At 36.7% G+C, this 15,355-nt stretch overlaps 1 protein-coding gene across 3 annotated transcripts in view; it reads right to left on the reverse strand.

Moving 5' to 3' along the window:
• RNGTT (RNA guanylyltransferase and 5'-phosphatase) overlaps positions 1–15,355 on the reverse strand; it is a 196,766-nt gene that overhangs the window by 117,700 nt on the left and 63,711 nt on the right. For all 3 annotated transcript variants that reach the window (XM_048937810.1, XM_048937809.1, XM_048937806.1), the window contains exon 10: positions 13,513–13,584. In XM_048937810.1, the coding sequence (XP_048793767.1) occupies positions 13,513–13,584 (72 nt within the window). The remainder of the gene's footprint in view (positions 1–13,512; positions 13,585–15,355) is intronic.

The following is a 15,355-nucleotide window of genomic DNA, read 5'->3' on the forward strand; positions in this document are numbered from 1 at the left end:
GATGATGAGAATGTTTAGTGTATAAGGCACGCATTTAGAAGTTCTCCAAAAACAAAACATCAATGCTTTCATAATTTTTCATAGAATCATAGAATCCCAAGGCTAGAAAAGACCTCTCAGATCATCCAGTCCAACCCTCCATCTATCACCAATATTTCCCCCTAAACAATGTCCCTCAGTACAACATCTCACTGTTTCTTGAGCACTTCCCTGAGCAGCCCGTTCCTGCGCCTGACCCTGAGTTTAAGCAATACATAGATGTTTTATTACTCTGAGCATTTGAGATTGAATTTCAGTGTGCAAGTTTCTATTTGGTTGTTGGGTTTTTTTGAGAAGGATGAGGGTCAGCAGTGCCTAACAGCACAGTTACTGAAGCATGAGATGGCAATTCCTGTTCTACATATTTTCATCCTAAAGTAAGTTTGCCAGCATAGAGTAAAGCACAATTAACAAGTAGCATGTGTTTCCCATCTATGCAAGAAAGTTACACTTCCCCCTCACAGAGATTAAAATGCATTCCAAAGCAAAATATCATTTAGAAGAGCATCAGGAAAGAGTTATCTGTTGACCCAATCTCTCTCCTGAGATTTTTTTTTCCACCTGTTGTAACTTTGCACATAACACTACAAGGTCACTCATGGTGTAAAGTGGGCTTGCAGTAGATGTGACACATAAAAAGACTGTCTCAACTTTAAATACAATCCTCCACATAATCTCAAAATGTAAAACATCTCTAATGACCTTTGAAAACTACATAAGATTGAACTTTTCAATTTAAATTTACAGTATTTCAGACAAACTTATCAACTGAATCCACACCCATTAATCACACAAGAACCTAGTGTACCACAAGAGCAATATGTCAAAATATATGAATAAAAACGGAGCGTGCAGCTCATTTAATATCTCTTGTCTTAGGGGGATGGGGAAAGGTGATCTATTTGCTGAAAGGAGCTAAAAGAAAAAAATTACAGTTCCAACAGGATCCCTCTCTATGGATACTGAGAGAATGAATTTGGTCATATGTCAGGTTCTGTCTGATGCATCAGAAGAAGACAAACTGTAGCTCCTGTGCCCATCAGGATCACAGAGACTGTCATGTTGAAGTTACAACCTGCTGGCTTTATGGCCATGAGTTGGTGAGTTACTTAGATTCCAGGTCAGCACAGACAGGAGGATGGAAGGTAGCACTGAGAGGGGTCCAACAGGATAACAGGTCTTCTGCTGTATGTCCCACTGGGGAACCTCTCCCTCAGGAAGAAGCACAGCATCCCTGAGCAGCTGATGAAGCAGACAGGAGACAAGTCTCCATTCCGCCTTTAAGGCTGACCTTGTGGCAACTAAAACTTCGTAAATTTGGTGAGCTGCACGGTGAAAGTCCTTCACCTAGCTGGATGGAGTACAGATAACAAGAACAGGTGCACAGATGATAAATCCCACAAAAATACTTTCTATTAGAATTTGATGTTTATCTGGCTTCTGCAACACAACTGTAGTAGAAGGAAAAATAACGTGAATACTGTTGATAAGCAGCTTGGTCCAAGATAAACTGAGAATATTTACTCTCTTTGCCTATGAGATATGGTTCAAAGCCTACCTGCCTGCACAGTCTGTTCCATTTGCCTCCCCAAAGAAACACCTTGGAGATGAATAATTCAGCACATGCGTGCATACACGTTCCACACACATCTTCACTTATCGAGCCATAGCAGAACACATGTCACAACTGTCTTAGCTTTAATGATTTTGAGAGAAGAATAAAGAACAAGCGGGCTGAAATCCTACCCTGTGTTTAGCATTACTGTTGACAATTCAAGGCACTCACAGCTGACATCTGCATTTCCAACTAAAGCCCATTATTAGTTCTCCCATTTTCTGAAGACCTCACAGACAAATATCTTGCATTTAATACTTGTACTAATGGTCTGGCATGGATTGCTTCTGATTGTGCTTTCATAGATGTGGCCTTTTTTTATATACAGATAGATATCTACGCATAGCTTATACATAGAAACAAATCTGAGCACGCTGTTTCATTCTCCAAATAAGATTATTACTGTATTCAATCATCTAACTTTTTTTTTTTTTTTTCATTTTTGAAGTTTTCTTTTCAAAACAGGACAAAAAAAAGTATTAGAGAACTAAAACGTACTGAAGAATCACAATGTTTCTGTTTTTCTTCTCTAACACAGAACGAGAGACAACTATTATAGTCTGAAAATTGAATTTGAAATGTGTTTTTTCTAAATTTATCCACCAAATATTAAGAACAGCTACATTAACGGCAAGGAATAAAGCCGCTTCAAAATGGTTTCTAAAATTTATATTGGCAATGAGGTACAGTATGTGAAGCACTGTTTCAATTTTAACAACTCAAGCAATGTGCTGCACAAACGTAATTACTATTTATATGTTGCCACCTTAGACAATGAAAAAATGCTTTGATTTACCACAGAACAAAAATGGCTTGGGAAAGAGATCTATTAAAAGGATTACTTAAGACATGTATTCAACTATTTGTATTCCTTCTTCAGAAAAACATTTGGAATGAATCGAAGGAAGTTCATATTCCACGAGTAAACGTCAAGGCCTAACAGTTCACACTTGTTATTGTCAGCATACACAACTTGAACAAAACAGCAGGACCGTCAAAACAAGGACAAGCACCTAACCCACCTCTTTTGAGAACACAGCTGTAAGATAGGCACTGAAAGCTTAGGAGCAGCTATTTGGGGAACACAGACAACTCAGTCCAAATCATTGTTTGACTGCATGTACAGTGGTTTCATTCAGCATCTTTATAATCCTTATAAATCCTTCTGAGCCTTCAAAAACAAAACTCAAATCAGCAGATTTTACTGGGATGTAAATGACTAAAATCTGCAGGAATTATGTTCTAGTCTAGACTGGCTGCCTCCCTCAAGTATTTCAAGGAGTTGATGAACTTCCAATTTTTAATTACAGAATTCTAATAACCCACAGCTATAAAATAGATTCTCCATCATCATCATAGGGATATTTACACACAAAAAGATCTCACACTGGCCTCCCTCGGGAATCTAAATTTTGAATAATTTATTTAGCATTGAATGTAGGCTATCTGCAAAATAAAATATTGAACACAAGGCTTTACTGCTTCTATTTTTTTCCTATGACTTTTGCTAGTGCTGTTGATGCATGTAATATGTAGGCATCTTAACTGTGACAGCTACTACATGGCACAGACATCCTTTTCTGGTTTTGCCTCTGCTCTCCTTACACTCCCCCTTCCTTTTCACCAGCAATTCACATGACTCTTCTTAGGGTTAATTATTGATGGCTTTTACACTGACGTCTTTATGAAGAAGCACCATTCCTATGAGTTACAGAACCATGGGAAAATTTCTAAATCTTAGAGATATTGTTCAGAGTGTTTCATACTTGAAAAAAATGTAAAAATCATTTTTTATAACAAAAATCACTCAAAAATAAGATTACTCATTACAGTAAGCATAATTCCCCTAAAATTAATTTGTATTAAAAAAAATTCAACCTACAATTATCACTGGTTCACAAGTGTTTAAAGGGAACCACCTGCTTTTCCTAAATCATGATTGAACTAAAATGTAAGCATCTGCTTATAATAGATTTTATACTCCTGAAGACTTCAAAAGATAACTTAAGTACATGAGAAGGAAGGGGACAGAATCTTCAACAGATCTGTTGTGATAGAATAAGGGAAAATGGTTTCAAACTAAAAGATGAGAGATTTCGATTGGATATGAGGAAGAAGTTTTTTTTATGGCAAAGGTAGTGAGGCACTGGAACAGGTTGCCCAGAGAGGTGGCAGATGCCTCATCCTTGGAAACGCTCATGGTCAGGTTGGATGGGGCTCTGAGCAACCTGACCTAGCTGTAGGTGTCCCTGTTCACTGAAGAGGAGTTGGACTAGATGATTATTAAGGGTCCCTTCCAACTCAAAGAATTCTATGATTCTATGATTCCAATCTTTGTAAGATACCTAGTCCATTACATGAATAGTTATGCTTACAAATAGGAATACTGATTAACTGCTATTCTTCGTATTTGTTTTAAACAAAAGAAATATACTAACCAGGATGAAATACAGCCTACAGGTTATTCAAACATACTGAAAATGGAACAGAAGACATTTGAGAGAACTTGCTTTCATCCTCAGAAACCCTATTTTGTATTATTTACTTATCTCTTTTAGATCTGGTACACCCTTCTGATTAACAACTTTTTCTCCTCTTCAGTTTCTTTTACATAAAAGCAGGAAGAGGGGAAGGCAGGAGGCATGGAAGAAGCCAAATCTTCTACATCAAGTACGAGTACCAGATAAAGTACAGAGAAGGAGGAATTAAAGTTAACTAAATTAAGGAAATAAGAAGTTTGAATACAATCCCACTGATTCCACACAGTATGGGCACAAAAGGAAAAACATTTCCTTTTTTGAAAGAAAATAATTAATCTTCACTAGCAATAATGATGCAATTGGAAGACTTGCTCAACTGTAAAGTTTTTCAGCACTTTACACTTCAGTTGTAATCATTCTCAGGTTCCTGAGAGATGTGAATATTTGCTTAAGCCAGAAGTTGGGTCCAAGTCCACTTGCCAGTTCTCACTGCAATAGCTATTACAAACTGCAAGGTGAGGCAGACAATTTATCTATTTAGTGTTACAGTTTCTAACACAAGAAGTTAAAAAAAATATTGCAAATAAAAAGTGAGGGTTTTTTAAAGGTGAAAATGTGACAGACAAAACAGTTCAGAAAAAAAATACTAAGTAAAGCTCTTTAAAGAGACCTTCAAACAAACAAGAAAAAAACCTGTCCGTGGATTTTATTCCCTGTAAAGAAGGTTTGAAGTATTTCAGATACACTTTCATTTACAATGCAACTCTAACATTCAGGTCTCACGCTGTAATTGCCTTAGCAAGTATTACACCTTGCTCAAGAGCTGTCACATCTGGGTAAATAGGAATAAAACCTACACAACCCAAACACCTGAAAAATATAAAGGATTCAATACCACAGCAACTTCTACAGCTGCTTTTGGAGAACTACTTGTCCCCATCTCTCGCAGGAGCAACACTTCATGCCTCTTCTACTGACAATTATAGCAGTGGTAATCTGCTATTCAAAGGGTTCTCATGAGACATGCTTCACAGGAAAGTATGGAAACAAGTACCTTCGGGAAAAAAAACAAGACATGACAAAATTTAATACAGTCTCTTTGCTTCTGTATAGTATTCCGCCGAGCATTCTCTGTTCTGGCAATCGTAGAAAACAAACTACCTTACCTGCAATTTGTAGTGCCCCTAGGGTTGGGAAAAGGAGCATCTAACTCAGAGACACAGGGGAAAGGAAAAAATACTAGAATAGTAGAAAACTAGTGCTAGAATGTAAAACAGTCACCTGTCAAACTAACCACAATGGAGAAAAAAAAACAAAACAAAAAAAAAAAACCACATGCTCCCTTATAGTAAGCAGCTTATCAGATAAAAAGTACAAAATGAGGAACAGAAAAACACCAAAAATATCCCAGTCAGAACTCTTCAGCAATAATTTACTTCTCATATGTAATACAGCAAAAAAGTTCTAAAGAGGGATGTAAAAACATGTAGCAATGCTACTTCTCAGTTGCACATCTACCTTTGTCAAACACAAAGAAGAATAGGAAAAAAAGCGCAAACTATGAGATATTTACAAAATAAGTAAAAAGACTTTCACTTTCTGCTGCTGAGATATAGATATCAACATTTAATAATGAAAAGGATGAACAAGGAACAGGGCTGAGATAGGAAAGACTATGAAAAAGACAACTAGTTATATACATTCCTGTTCATCCATCTCCACAGACACAAAAGCTTCTGTCCCAGCATTGCCTTATTGGATTGATGTTTCACTTTCCAAGGCCTCCTAAGCCACCACTAGTTGCTCTCCCCATTCTGTAACATCATCCTACTCATACATCCTAAGAAATACTCAAGCATATAACAACTTGTGGCTTCATCTGGCCAAGCTGTCCCTGCTCATCATTCAATACACTACAGTCTCATCATCCAATAAACTATGTTTCAAAAGACAGAGGAGTAGAAAGTAGTTGCATTACCAGCCGTACGACTTTGCAAATCAAGCAGGAGACCTGGGAATCAGAGAGAAGCTCTAGAGGTACCAGAACATTGCAAGTTACAAGGCAGTCTTAATGCATCTGTCTTGTATTACACCAGACTGCAACATGAGGTAAGACCAAGCAGATGCTCTGCTCTCCATTTACCACAAAACCTCTTAGCTGGGATTGAATGAGGATGCACACACAGATTTTTAGAACATAATGTAAAGACCACCGTTGCAGGGGCCTGGGCAAGAGTAAGTACATTTTCCTACTTTCTAGGGTACCAATAGCAACGTAAGTATTTCAAACCTGTATTTTCAACTTAAACAATTTCAGATATAACCAAGGAATTAAAATTAATAGTGGGAAAATCATTGTCTGTCAGGTGTTTTTGTAAACAGAAAAGATAATGCAAGTAAATGCTTGCATCTCTGAATTACGCTCTCAGAATTTTCACTTTGTATTTTTCAGATAAGGTTACTTGACTAATAAAGGACAGACAGCCTGTACTGTGAGCTTTACATCAGTTTAAAATTAGGTTTATAATGGAAAACTCAAGACATGGTAATGTTTTACAAGGATTTAAAAGAAAAAAAATTCATGCATGAGTTCAATGAAGAATGATTTATGGTCACAGTATCTGTTTACAATGATACGTTTAATCTAACAGCTACAACATTATTATGCATAATGACAGCAAAGTTTTGATCTTGACTTGATTTAATGCATAAAATTTTCAAAAATGTATTCAAATTCTCTATCTCCTTTTTAAACATTAAAATAATTATTCTTTTTCAAGCACTTGATCTATTCTTACCACTGCAATCTGGTCTCAAGAAAACTTGGCTAGAATTTTAAAAATTAAAGGCCAGGGCTGGAAAGAAGAAGTACTACTCATTTTCAGTATCTTTGCTAAAAATTCATTAATTAGAACCCTACATTATGCCAGCGTTACTTTTTATTACTGAACTAAGTTAGGAAATAAAATAGTTGCTTGGGTTTAGTGTTTGTACATCTAAACGTAGCTATTGAGTATCATGTAAGAAAAAGCCTGTCAAAACAAGGTCTCTCAGGAAGAGCTGTCTCAAAGATGACTGGAGAATGAAGACATTTTCTATTATAAATAGTTCTGATGAACAGAAATGTGGATTTATTTGGATTTAGTCTGGGACTGCTAATTTTTCTGTTGTCACCATCCTTCAGTACACTGGAGCTACCCATCCAATTTGAACTTGTTTTTTTGTTTTGGTTTTTACTAACCAGGTATTCAGGAAGAGAGAATACTGTACAGTACAATGCACTGTACACTGCAGGGATTGTTAGGTCCCATTAGATTGGATATAAGAAAATTTTCTTTTTTTTTTTTTTTTTTTTTACAATAAGGGTAGTGAGGCACTGGAACAGGATGCACAGAGGTGGTGAGTGCCCCATCATTGGAGACATTCAAGGTCAGGCTGGACAGGGCTCTGAGCTGATGTAGCTGTGGGTGTCCCTGTGGGTGTCCCCCTACCTACAGGGGAGTAGGACTAGATGACCTTTAACGGTCCCTTCCAACCCAGATGATTCTATGATTCCATTAGCCTCTTATGTTCAGAGGATCATGAAAAAAGAATCCTGATTTCATTTATACAGAGTCCACACATAACCTGTGACATAAATGTAGAGAAAAAAATATCTCAGAATTTGAGAAGCCAAATAAACATACGCGTTTTAAAGAAAGTGCATTATGATTCTTGGAAAAAAAATACTTTTCCAGGCAACCTAAATGGTAATTGATTGCTAGTTGTAAAAACTCTTCACATGCCAACACAACTTGACTTGGTAACACCACCTTTCCCACACTGGTGCCACAGACAAGAAGTGACATATTAATTTTGATGCCTCTTCAATCTTTCTTTATCCCCTGTAACAGGACTCTATGATATACTATTATATTTTACTCCACCTTACTTCCTCTCATCCTCTATTGTAGGCTCCTAAATTAACAGCAGAACACCTGACATTTCCAAAGCAGCACTTTCTGAAATTCAGTGAGGCAACACCAACATTTGCTAACTAGAAGACAGACTGGGAACACCTGCATTGAAAAACAAATGCTGCAAAGCCTTATCCCTAATCCTGAAGCCACTGACTGGCTCACCATGCTCGTCCATTTTTGTTTTCCAAAAGAGGATGACAGTATCTGCAGACAGCTGCTAAGAACATCCTTTAACAACGTTAAATCTTAGACTATTCCTGAGAAACACTCTAGTAGCACTGTAGCCAACCAGGGACGAAACTCTGCTGCGGGCCATTTTAAGTACTTACAGAGAAGATGAAGTTTCAGTACCCAGAAAGCCACATGCTGTTTCATTTATTATTATATAGGTATGTAGCCTCTAAGAAAAGGGGGTTTTGAGAGATGATTTTATGTATATACTGGGGTTTTATTTGGTTTGGAACCAAGCAAAGCAGGAAAAAAAAAATATGCAGGGATCACTGCTTCCTCAAAGAATTGTGGCTGAGAAGTTGGTTTGTTTCACTTGCATACATCTTCCTTTGTATGAGCTTGCTCTCAGCACGTGGGATGAAAGCAGTAATACAGCAATGTCACATTTTCTGTTTCTATTAATAATAATTAATATTATGTTTCAGACTGAAGAAAACGACAACAAAATAATCTTTTGAAATTTCCTGAATAATCATTTGCTTTTCCTGGCATTGACATGCTTTGAAACAAAACAAGCATTACCAGAAGCTTACGGAAACTACAAAGGTTGCTCCAAAAGTAATGCCTCCTATTTATTTCCACAGAAACTACAACAGCTACAGAGAGTAAAATAATACCATAGAGCAAATTCTCAGCTACAAAACACTACTTTTCAACATAGTCACCACCATTACCCACTTTTGTCAGCAATGAACAAGAGCCTGCATGTCATGCTTGTAACAATCCGCACCAGCAGAGGTCACCCACCGTCAATGTCACCACTGCCAAAACAGCACTCACCACCCTACTGTGTTCACATCCACCAACTGGTCTTCGTAAACATTCAGCAAGTGTCAACAAATGCCAGTGGGTGCCATTTCCTAAGAGGAGGAATTCAATGCCATACTTTACCTCCATACACACTTCTGTGTCAGACGCCATTTTGTCAGACTGCCCCTCTGCTGCCATTTCTCACATTAAATCAAAATGTAACAGAATACTGGGGGGAAGGTTCAACTTCTACTGCCACACCACCAACATGTGCCTCTGATGTCGTGGGCCAACACAAAATAGGAGGCATTAATTTCAAAGCAGCCCACGTACATGCCACAGAAATGAGGAAAATGAAATGAAATCAAAGCATTCTATCACAAACTCTGAAAAGTGACTTTTTCAGCAACTGCAGGTGATAAGCATCAGGGTTCATTAAAAAAAAATTAACTTGAACAGAAATTATTTCTATGCTTTCTCTAAGAACTCAAATATACATCTCTCCCAATTTCTTCCTAAGACTTTTCTTGTCTACATATCTAGACTCAAATGCTTAGTATGTATTTCAATCACAATCTATTTTCTCAGTTTCTTTCACCTCTTTCTATAAGGCCACTGAAGTTTGTTTCTGATCTATCCCAGTAAAATTGAAAACCTAAATAACAAACAGCCACACTGATAAAAAATTGATTAAAATTCTTAAGAGGTAGGTGGTCTTTTTTCTCATTCTTCTCCTTTGCCATTCTCTTTCATTTCATATTCTCCCTGCTCACCGCTAAGTTTCTGTTACCCTTCTCTCCCGATAATCACATCATCCTGCTTTTAGTGATTTCCTCACCTTCTCTGTGTCAAGCATAGATGAAATGCTAAGTCTGAAGAAAGATTCTGTGATGTACTAAGACACAGCACTCTGTAATTCCATGACTTTCTCCCAAATCACAGTATTGCAGATAAAGTTAAATACATTCCTTTTATTCCCATCTAGCAACTAGCAGAGCACTGCTGCTCTTAGATCTCAAACTGATACTTGTCTGTCAAGCAGGTAACTTTTCTAAATTCCATCTCAGACAGGTTGCCTTGTCTCAGCTGCTACATTACATTTGCCAACACTAGTTTTAAGAATAATTAGTCCCCTGAAAACAAGAGAACACAATTAAAATAAATACAAGAATGAAATACAGTTTAATTTTGAAGCACAACAACAGTTCTGGGTGAAAATACTGAGAAGTGTTCAAAGTGATATTACAGTAAGAGACATTTGGAAATTATCAATTATATGACACTATTTTGCCATAACCTGGAATTCAAACTCCATGGTTTTTCTGTACACGTTAACAGCCTTCCTCTATACTATTTATAGCCATTCTGAGAGGCACAACTCAATAGAATTTTTGCTATTAATGCAAATTAATTAATGTATTGTGCATTCTGCAGAACTATATGTCACCTTACTTCAGCACTAACCTCTGCATTTTTGCGTTGGCACTGGTCATCCTAACACACAAATACTCAGCATCATTAATAGTATACATCAGCCTTTGGGACCGACTGCAGAATTTATGAATTTTGTACTTCAGAAAGAATCTTCTGACAAAGCCAGAAAACTCTGAAATGTTAACCTAGTTTAGGATGGTATATGTGCAAAATAGGTTGAGCATTTGAGAATAAGGTCAGCCAAAAGTATCCCAAATTTGAAGGCCTGACTTAAAATGAAGTTCGCCTGATCAGACAAAGGTGTTCATCAGCAGAGTTTGAATTCACATTTCCTCCACTACAGTGCAGCATCTCTAACAGCAAAGCACGAAGAAGATCAGATAGGGGATGTGTTGGAAATGCTGTACTACACACAATGGCCAAGGAGTACAGTACTTCTATTACAGTACTGATTTTTAGAGCAGATCATGAATGTAGGTTTATGATCAAAGAATGATGCATTTTTTGTGTATTCTCGAGCAATCCCAGCAGCCCTCTACTGGGGATAGGGCTTTTGGAATGAGAGTTGGTTGCTTTGCATAGTTATTAGATTTGAAACTACTAAGAAAATTACACAATCTAACTTACACAACTTTACAAAAAAAAAAGAAAAGAAAGAAAGAAAAGCACTTGTCCTTCCTTTAGAAAACTTCCATTAGAAGTTTTCAATGCTTTTACCTCTCTTGGTGATAAAACTCTGTTGACCACTTCTTGCCAAAACAAACATGTTCAGGTGCCCAGTTTTGTAATTAAGCTTCTAAAATTAACCTAAAAACTGCTGTGCTTTTTAATCTTTGTGGTAGGATCACTGCTAATCAATTCTAGCAGCTGAAGCCCTGCTTGTACCCATACTGATAACACTGTCTTAATTTGCCCTTGACATTAAAACTGTGTTACAGAAAAACAAACTCCACTCTTATTCCCAATGTTTAAATAAAAAAAAAAAAAACAACCACCAAAACACATTTAAGCATTTACAACTCTGCTCAGAAGCAGACTTTCCTCAAACCTTAACAATCCTCTGAAAGCCCTCTTATCATTTTTGCTGTTTGCCAGGTGGGATCCTTCAGATTAAGTTTGGACACTTTGCTCCAAACATTTCACCGGGGCTTTTAGAAAGCCTTATTTTGATAAGACAGCATATGCATAGCCCAAACTGAGGGGAGACTGTTCATTTTGTACCTTACGATTCATTTTTAAAGGGAAACTAACAGCAGTGAGTGACAGGTGGGACAGAGCAAGAGCAGAGACAACTGCAACAAGAAAACAAACATTGAATCACAGGTGGAAGAACAAGTGAGCAAACAGGAAAAATGAGAAGATGATGTTTTTCAGAGGCGTGCAAGGAATCTTTATGTACCAAAAAATCCTAACCACAGGAAAGATCCAGAAAACTAACATCTATCACAGTGACTACACTTCTCAGCATACCGACAACTTTTTCTGTGACCAGTACATGGCTCAACTTGCAATTCCCCTACGTGCCAGGTGACCCGTTCAGGCTGAATAGCATCTTATGCAAGCCTCAAAGAGTCAACAGCAGTTTAAGTAGTCTGAAATGTCTTGTGTTTTAGTAATACTGTTTGCCCTGTTGGGAAAACTAAAAGGATTTTGTACTTTCAGAAGCATTAACAGGTACTAGACTGTTTTTTTTCATGGGCTGAGAGGATCAAAAGAGCAAAAGTGATGAAACTCTGAGTTGAGAGAAAGATAGTTTACAGGGAGACCAAAAGATGTTTGCACAAGCAAAGCAGCATTAAGGCATTCATTCATTCACTACTTCCCATCATCAGGCACATGTTCAACCACATCCAGGAAAGCAGGCTCCTTCACACATAATGGTTCCTTGGGAAGATAAATGCCATAACTATGAATGCCCTCCCAGCCTCCTCTTTTTTTCTCATCTCTTATTACTGAGTACAAAGCTTATTGTTGGCTAGGATATCCCTTCAGTCAGTCAAGGCCAGCTGAAACATTGGTGGATTATCAGTGCTGTTTTGGTCACAAATTCAAAGTGCAGCACATTAAGACACTACAAAAAAAAAACAAAAAACAACTCTATTCCAGCCAAAGAGAGCAGACATATTCTGCATTCACTGCATTATTTTAAATGCTGATTCGTAAACATATATCTGGTTACATCGATCCTTCTCAAAGAACATATTCTATTCCTTACACATAATGGAGAAATAATAGAAAATTTCATATGAAACATATGGTCAGGTTAGCTCTTAAAATAAGCTTCAATAGGAGATCCTTTCATAAAACTAACGTCATATTTCATGTATATCATCTCTTTCAGGTGAAAAATATTCAAAATAAAAAAAAGAAAATCTTCAAAGGTAACGAGCAGAAGTCCTATGGTGACTTTCAAGCAATTACAATATCTAAAATAAAAACAGAAACAAGTTTCATGTACTCTGTATTTTTAATAAGTCCCTCCTGTGACCACAGAAACTGCTTCTAGCTGTCAAAAAAGCCTTCTCTTTTTCCACAGCATATTTATTTCTCACATATTTGCCCTACAGCCAGTATAAACAGGAGAGTCGGTCTACTGAGCACCTATCAGAACCTACATATCTGATTGCAAAGATAAATATGAGAAAGAGATGTTAGAATAGCTTAGCATGGAGCGCTGTGATGCTCTCATAAAATATAAGCCTCTCATAGGCCAACTTCTTCATCCCTTATCCATTTTCACTCTCTCTAAGTTTAGGAGCGCTTTAGAAATGGGAAATTTTCCACAGCGTTTACTAGACCATTTCAAACCACCACTATGTGGAAATTAATCAATGTCTATTAGAAGGCTGCTTTCCATCTTAACTCTGATGCAGTGCTTTTTATTGAGCTACAAAATAACCTGATACTTTCGGTGCTGAAGTTTATACTCAAACTCTTAATTATACAAATAGGATTAAATTAGAAATGAGAATCAATAACTAATGATAAAACCAGAAGTACTTACATTAAACTTAATAATGTCATATATCAAGTACCGAGGAACAACCTGTCCATTGACCTTGTCGACGATCATTTCCTTAAAAGAAAAGAGATGACATTTACATTTACTTCATGACTACAAGAAAAAAAAGTCAACACATTCTAATTAGTGAATAAGCTTGGGAGTGTGATGTAATCAAATAACTGGCACATTCTTACTGCCCCCAAAAATTTTTACAATATGTCAGCATTATAAAAATATAATGGTCCTAAATGTCTCATGAAGCGTTCAGTAAGAAGGCAGAAAGCTGTCCTAATGCTCCACATTCTTATCTGGAACATTTCTATGTTAGGTTCTCCACAGCTTTTAAAATCATTACCTTTCTTGCAAGAACGAGGCCTTAAAAAACATAGTCAGAACTGTAATAACCTGTTAGCAACCCTAACTAGCCACCTCTGGAAATCCCACCTACAACAAGAACTTCAACAGCAGAAAAGTAAAGAGCAAGCTTTTTTATCCATTTTCTATGTTTGCTTTGGTCACTTTCATGTTAGCTGTGCTCTAAGCAGCAGTGACAAATGCAATTTGTTTGAATGCACTGTGATTAAGCACTAGGACTCTTTCAAATGGAAATGCAATGTCTGTATCACATGAAATTGGTTTCAATTCAATATATATTGGTAATCTATCTTGAAAATGTCAGCAAGGAGAAAATCTGTTAACGATGAACAAACATGAACACACACACACCTTACATGCTGGTACCTATATCTGTAGCTCAGATTTGTGATATGAAGCAGACCAGTTCATCAATTTGGTAAATTAATTAAAAAAATATTTAATCACATGCAAATTTTTCCATCCTGCTCTCCACCACCCAATTCTCAGCTAGTAAGATAGTTCTACCAGGAAAGGGTTTTTTGCTGCCAATAGCAAATGACAACTCCAAGGCCATACACAGGAGATGAAACAATGGGAAAGGGTAAAAAAATAGTTCACTGTAACATGATGAAAACATAACTATGTGCTCAAGAATTAATCCAAAATAGCATTTTACATCAACTCAAATTAATTCTTGATGAGTCACTAGCATTTTTGTTATACAATCTTTCAACATCTCCTAGAATCTGTAACTTTCACAAAGTAAACCCCAACACGATTTTCAAAGATTTTCAGTCTGCATACATGCCAAACTTCTTGAATTATACTCAGTAATTAATCATATTAGGCTTTTAAAAAATAAGAAAGTAGTTTTAAATACAGATTTACTTTCAAGTAAATACGAAGTTGGAGGCATTTGCTACGTAAGCCTATTGTTTCAAATAACAATGGGAACCAGAAATTTCCTACTTCACATTTTGCAATCTCATCTTCTATAAATTGAATACAGAGATGGAGATCATATTTTCACAGCTAAGAGTGAATCATCATACACATCTTTCCATTAAGGGAAAAAAAAAAAAAAAAAAGACTGAGCCAAAAATACTCCTTCATAATACTACAATACCTTATTCTTAAGTCTAGAAATCACTTATCCATAGCTACTGTCAAATAACATTTACAAAAGTCTATGTAGAATTGGTGTAATGAAATGCTCTTCTATCACCTTCCAGTATTTAGGTAAGACTATGAATGGAGATGCAACACTGGAATGCTACCACACTGTTTCAAAGTTTCAACTGCATCAACAAGCAAAACCAAAACACATTTCATTGAACACAGATTTAAAGTTGAAGGACTCATTTCATCAACATGAATATCCAGAGACCCAGCTCTGATGCAAAGCTAGCATTTATATGCCAAACCTTGAAAAAACTACGATTCCCAGTCTAACAAGATTTTAAACCTAACTTTCAAAATCTGTATC

The sequence above is a fragment of the Lagopus muta genome, chromosome 2 (genome assembly GCF_023343835.1).
Source record: "Lagopus muta isolate bLagMut1 chromosome 2, bLagMut1 primary, whole genome shotgun sequence".
Classification (NCBI taxonomy): Eukaryota; Metazoa; Chordata; class Aves; order Galliformes; family Phasianidae; genus Lagopus; species Lagopus muta.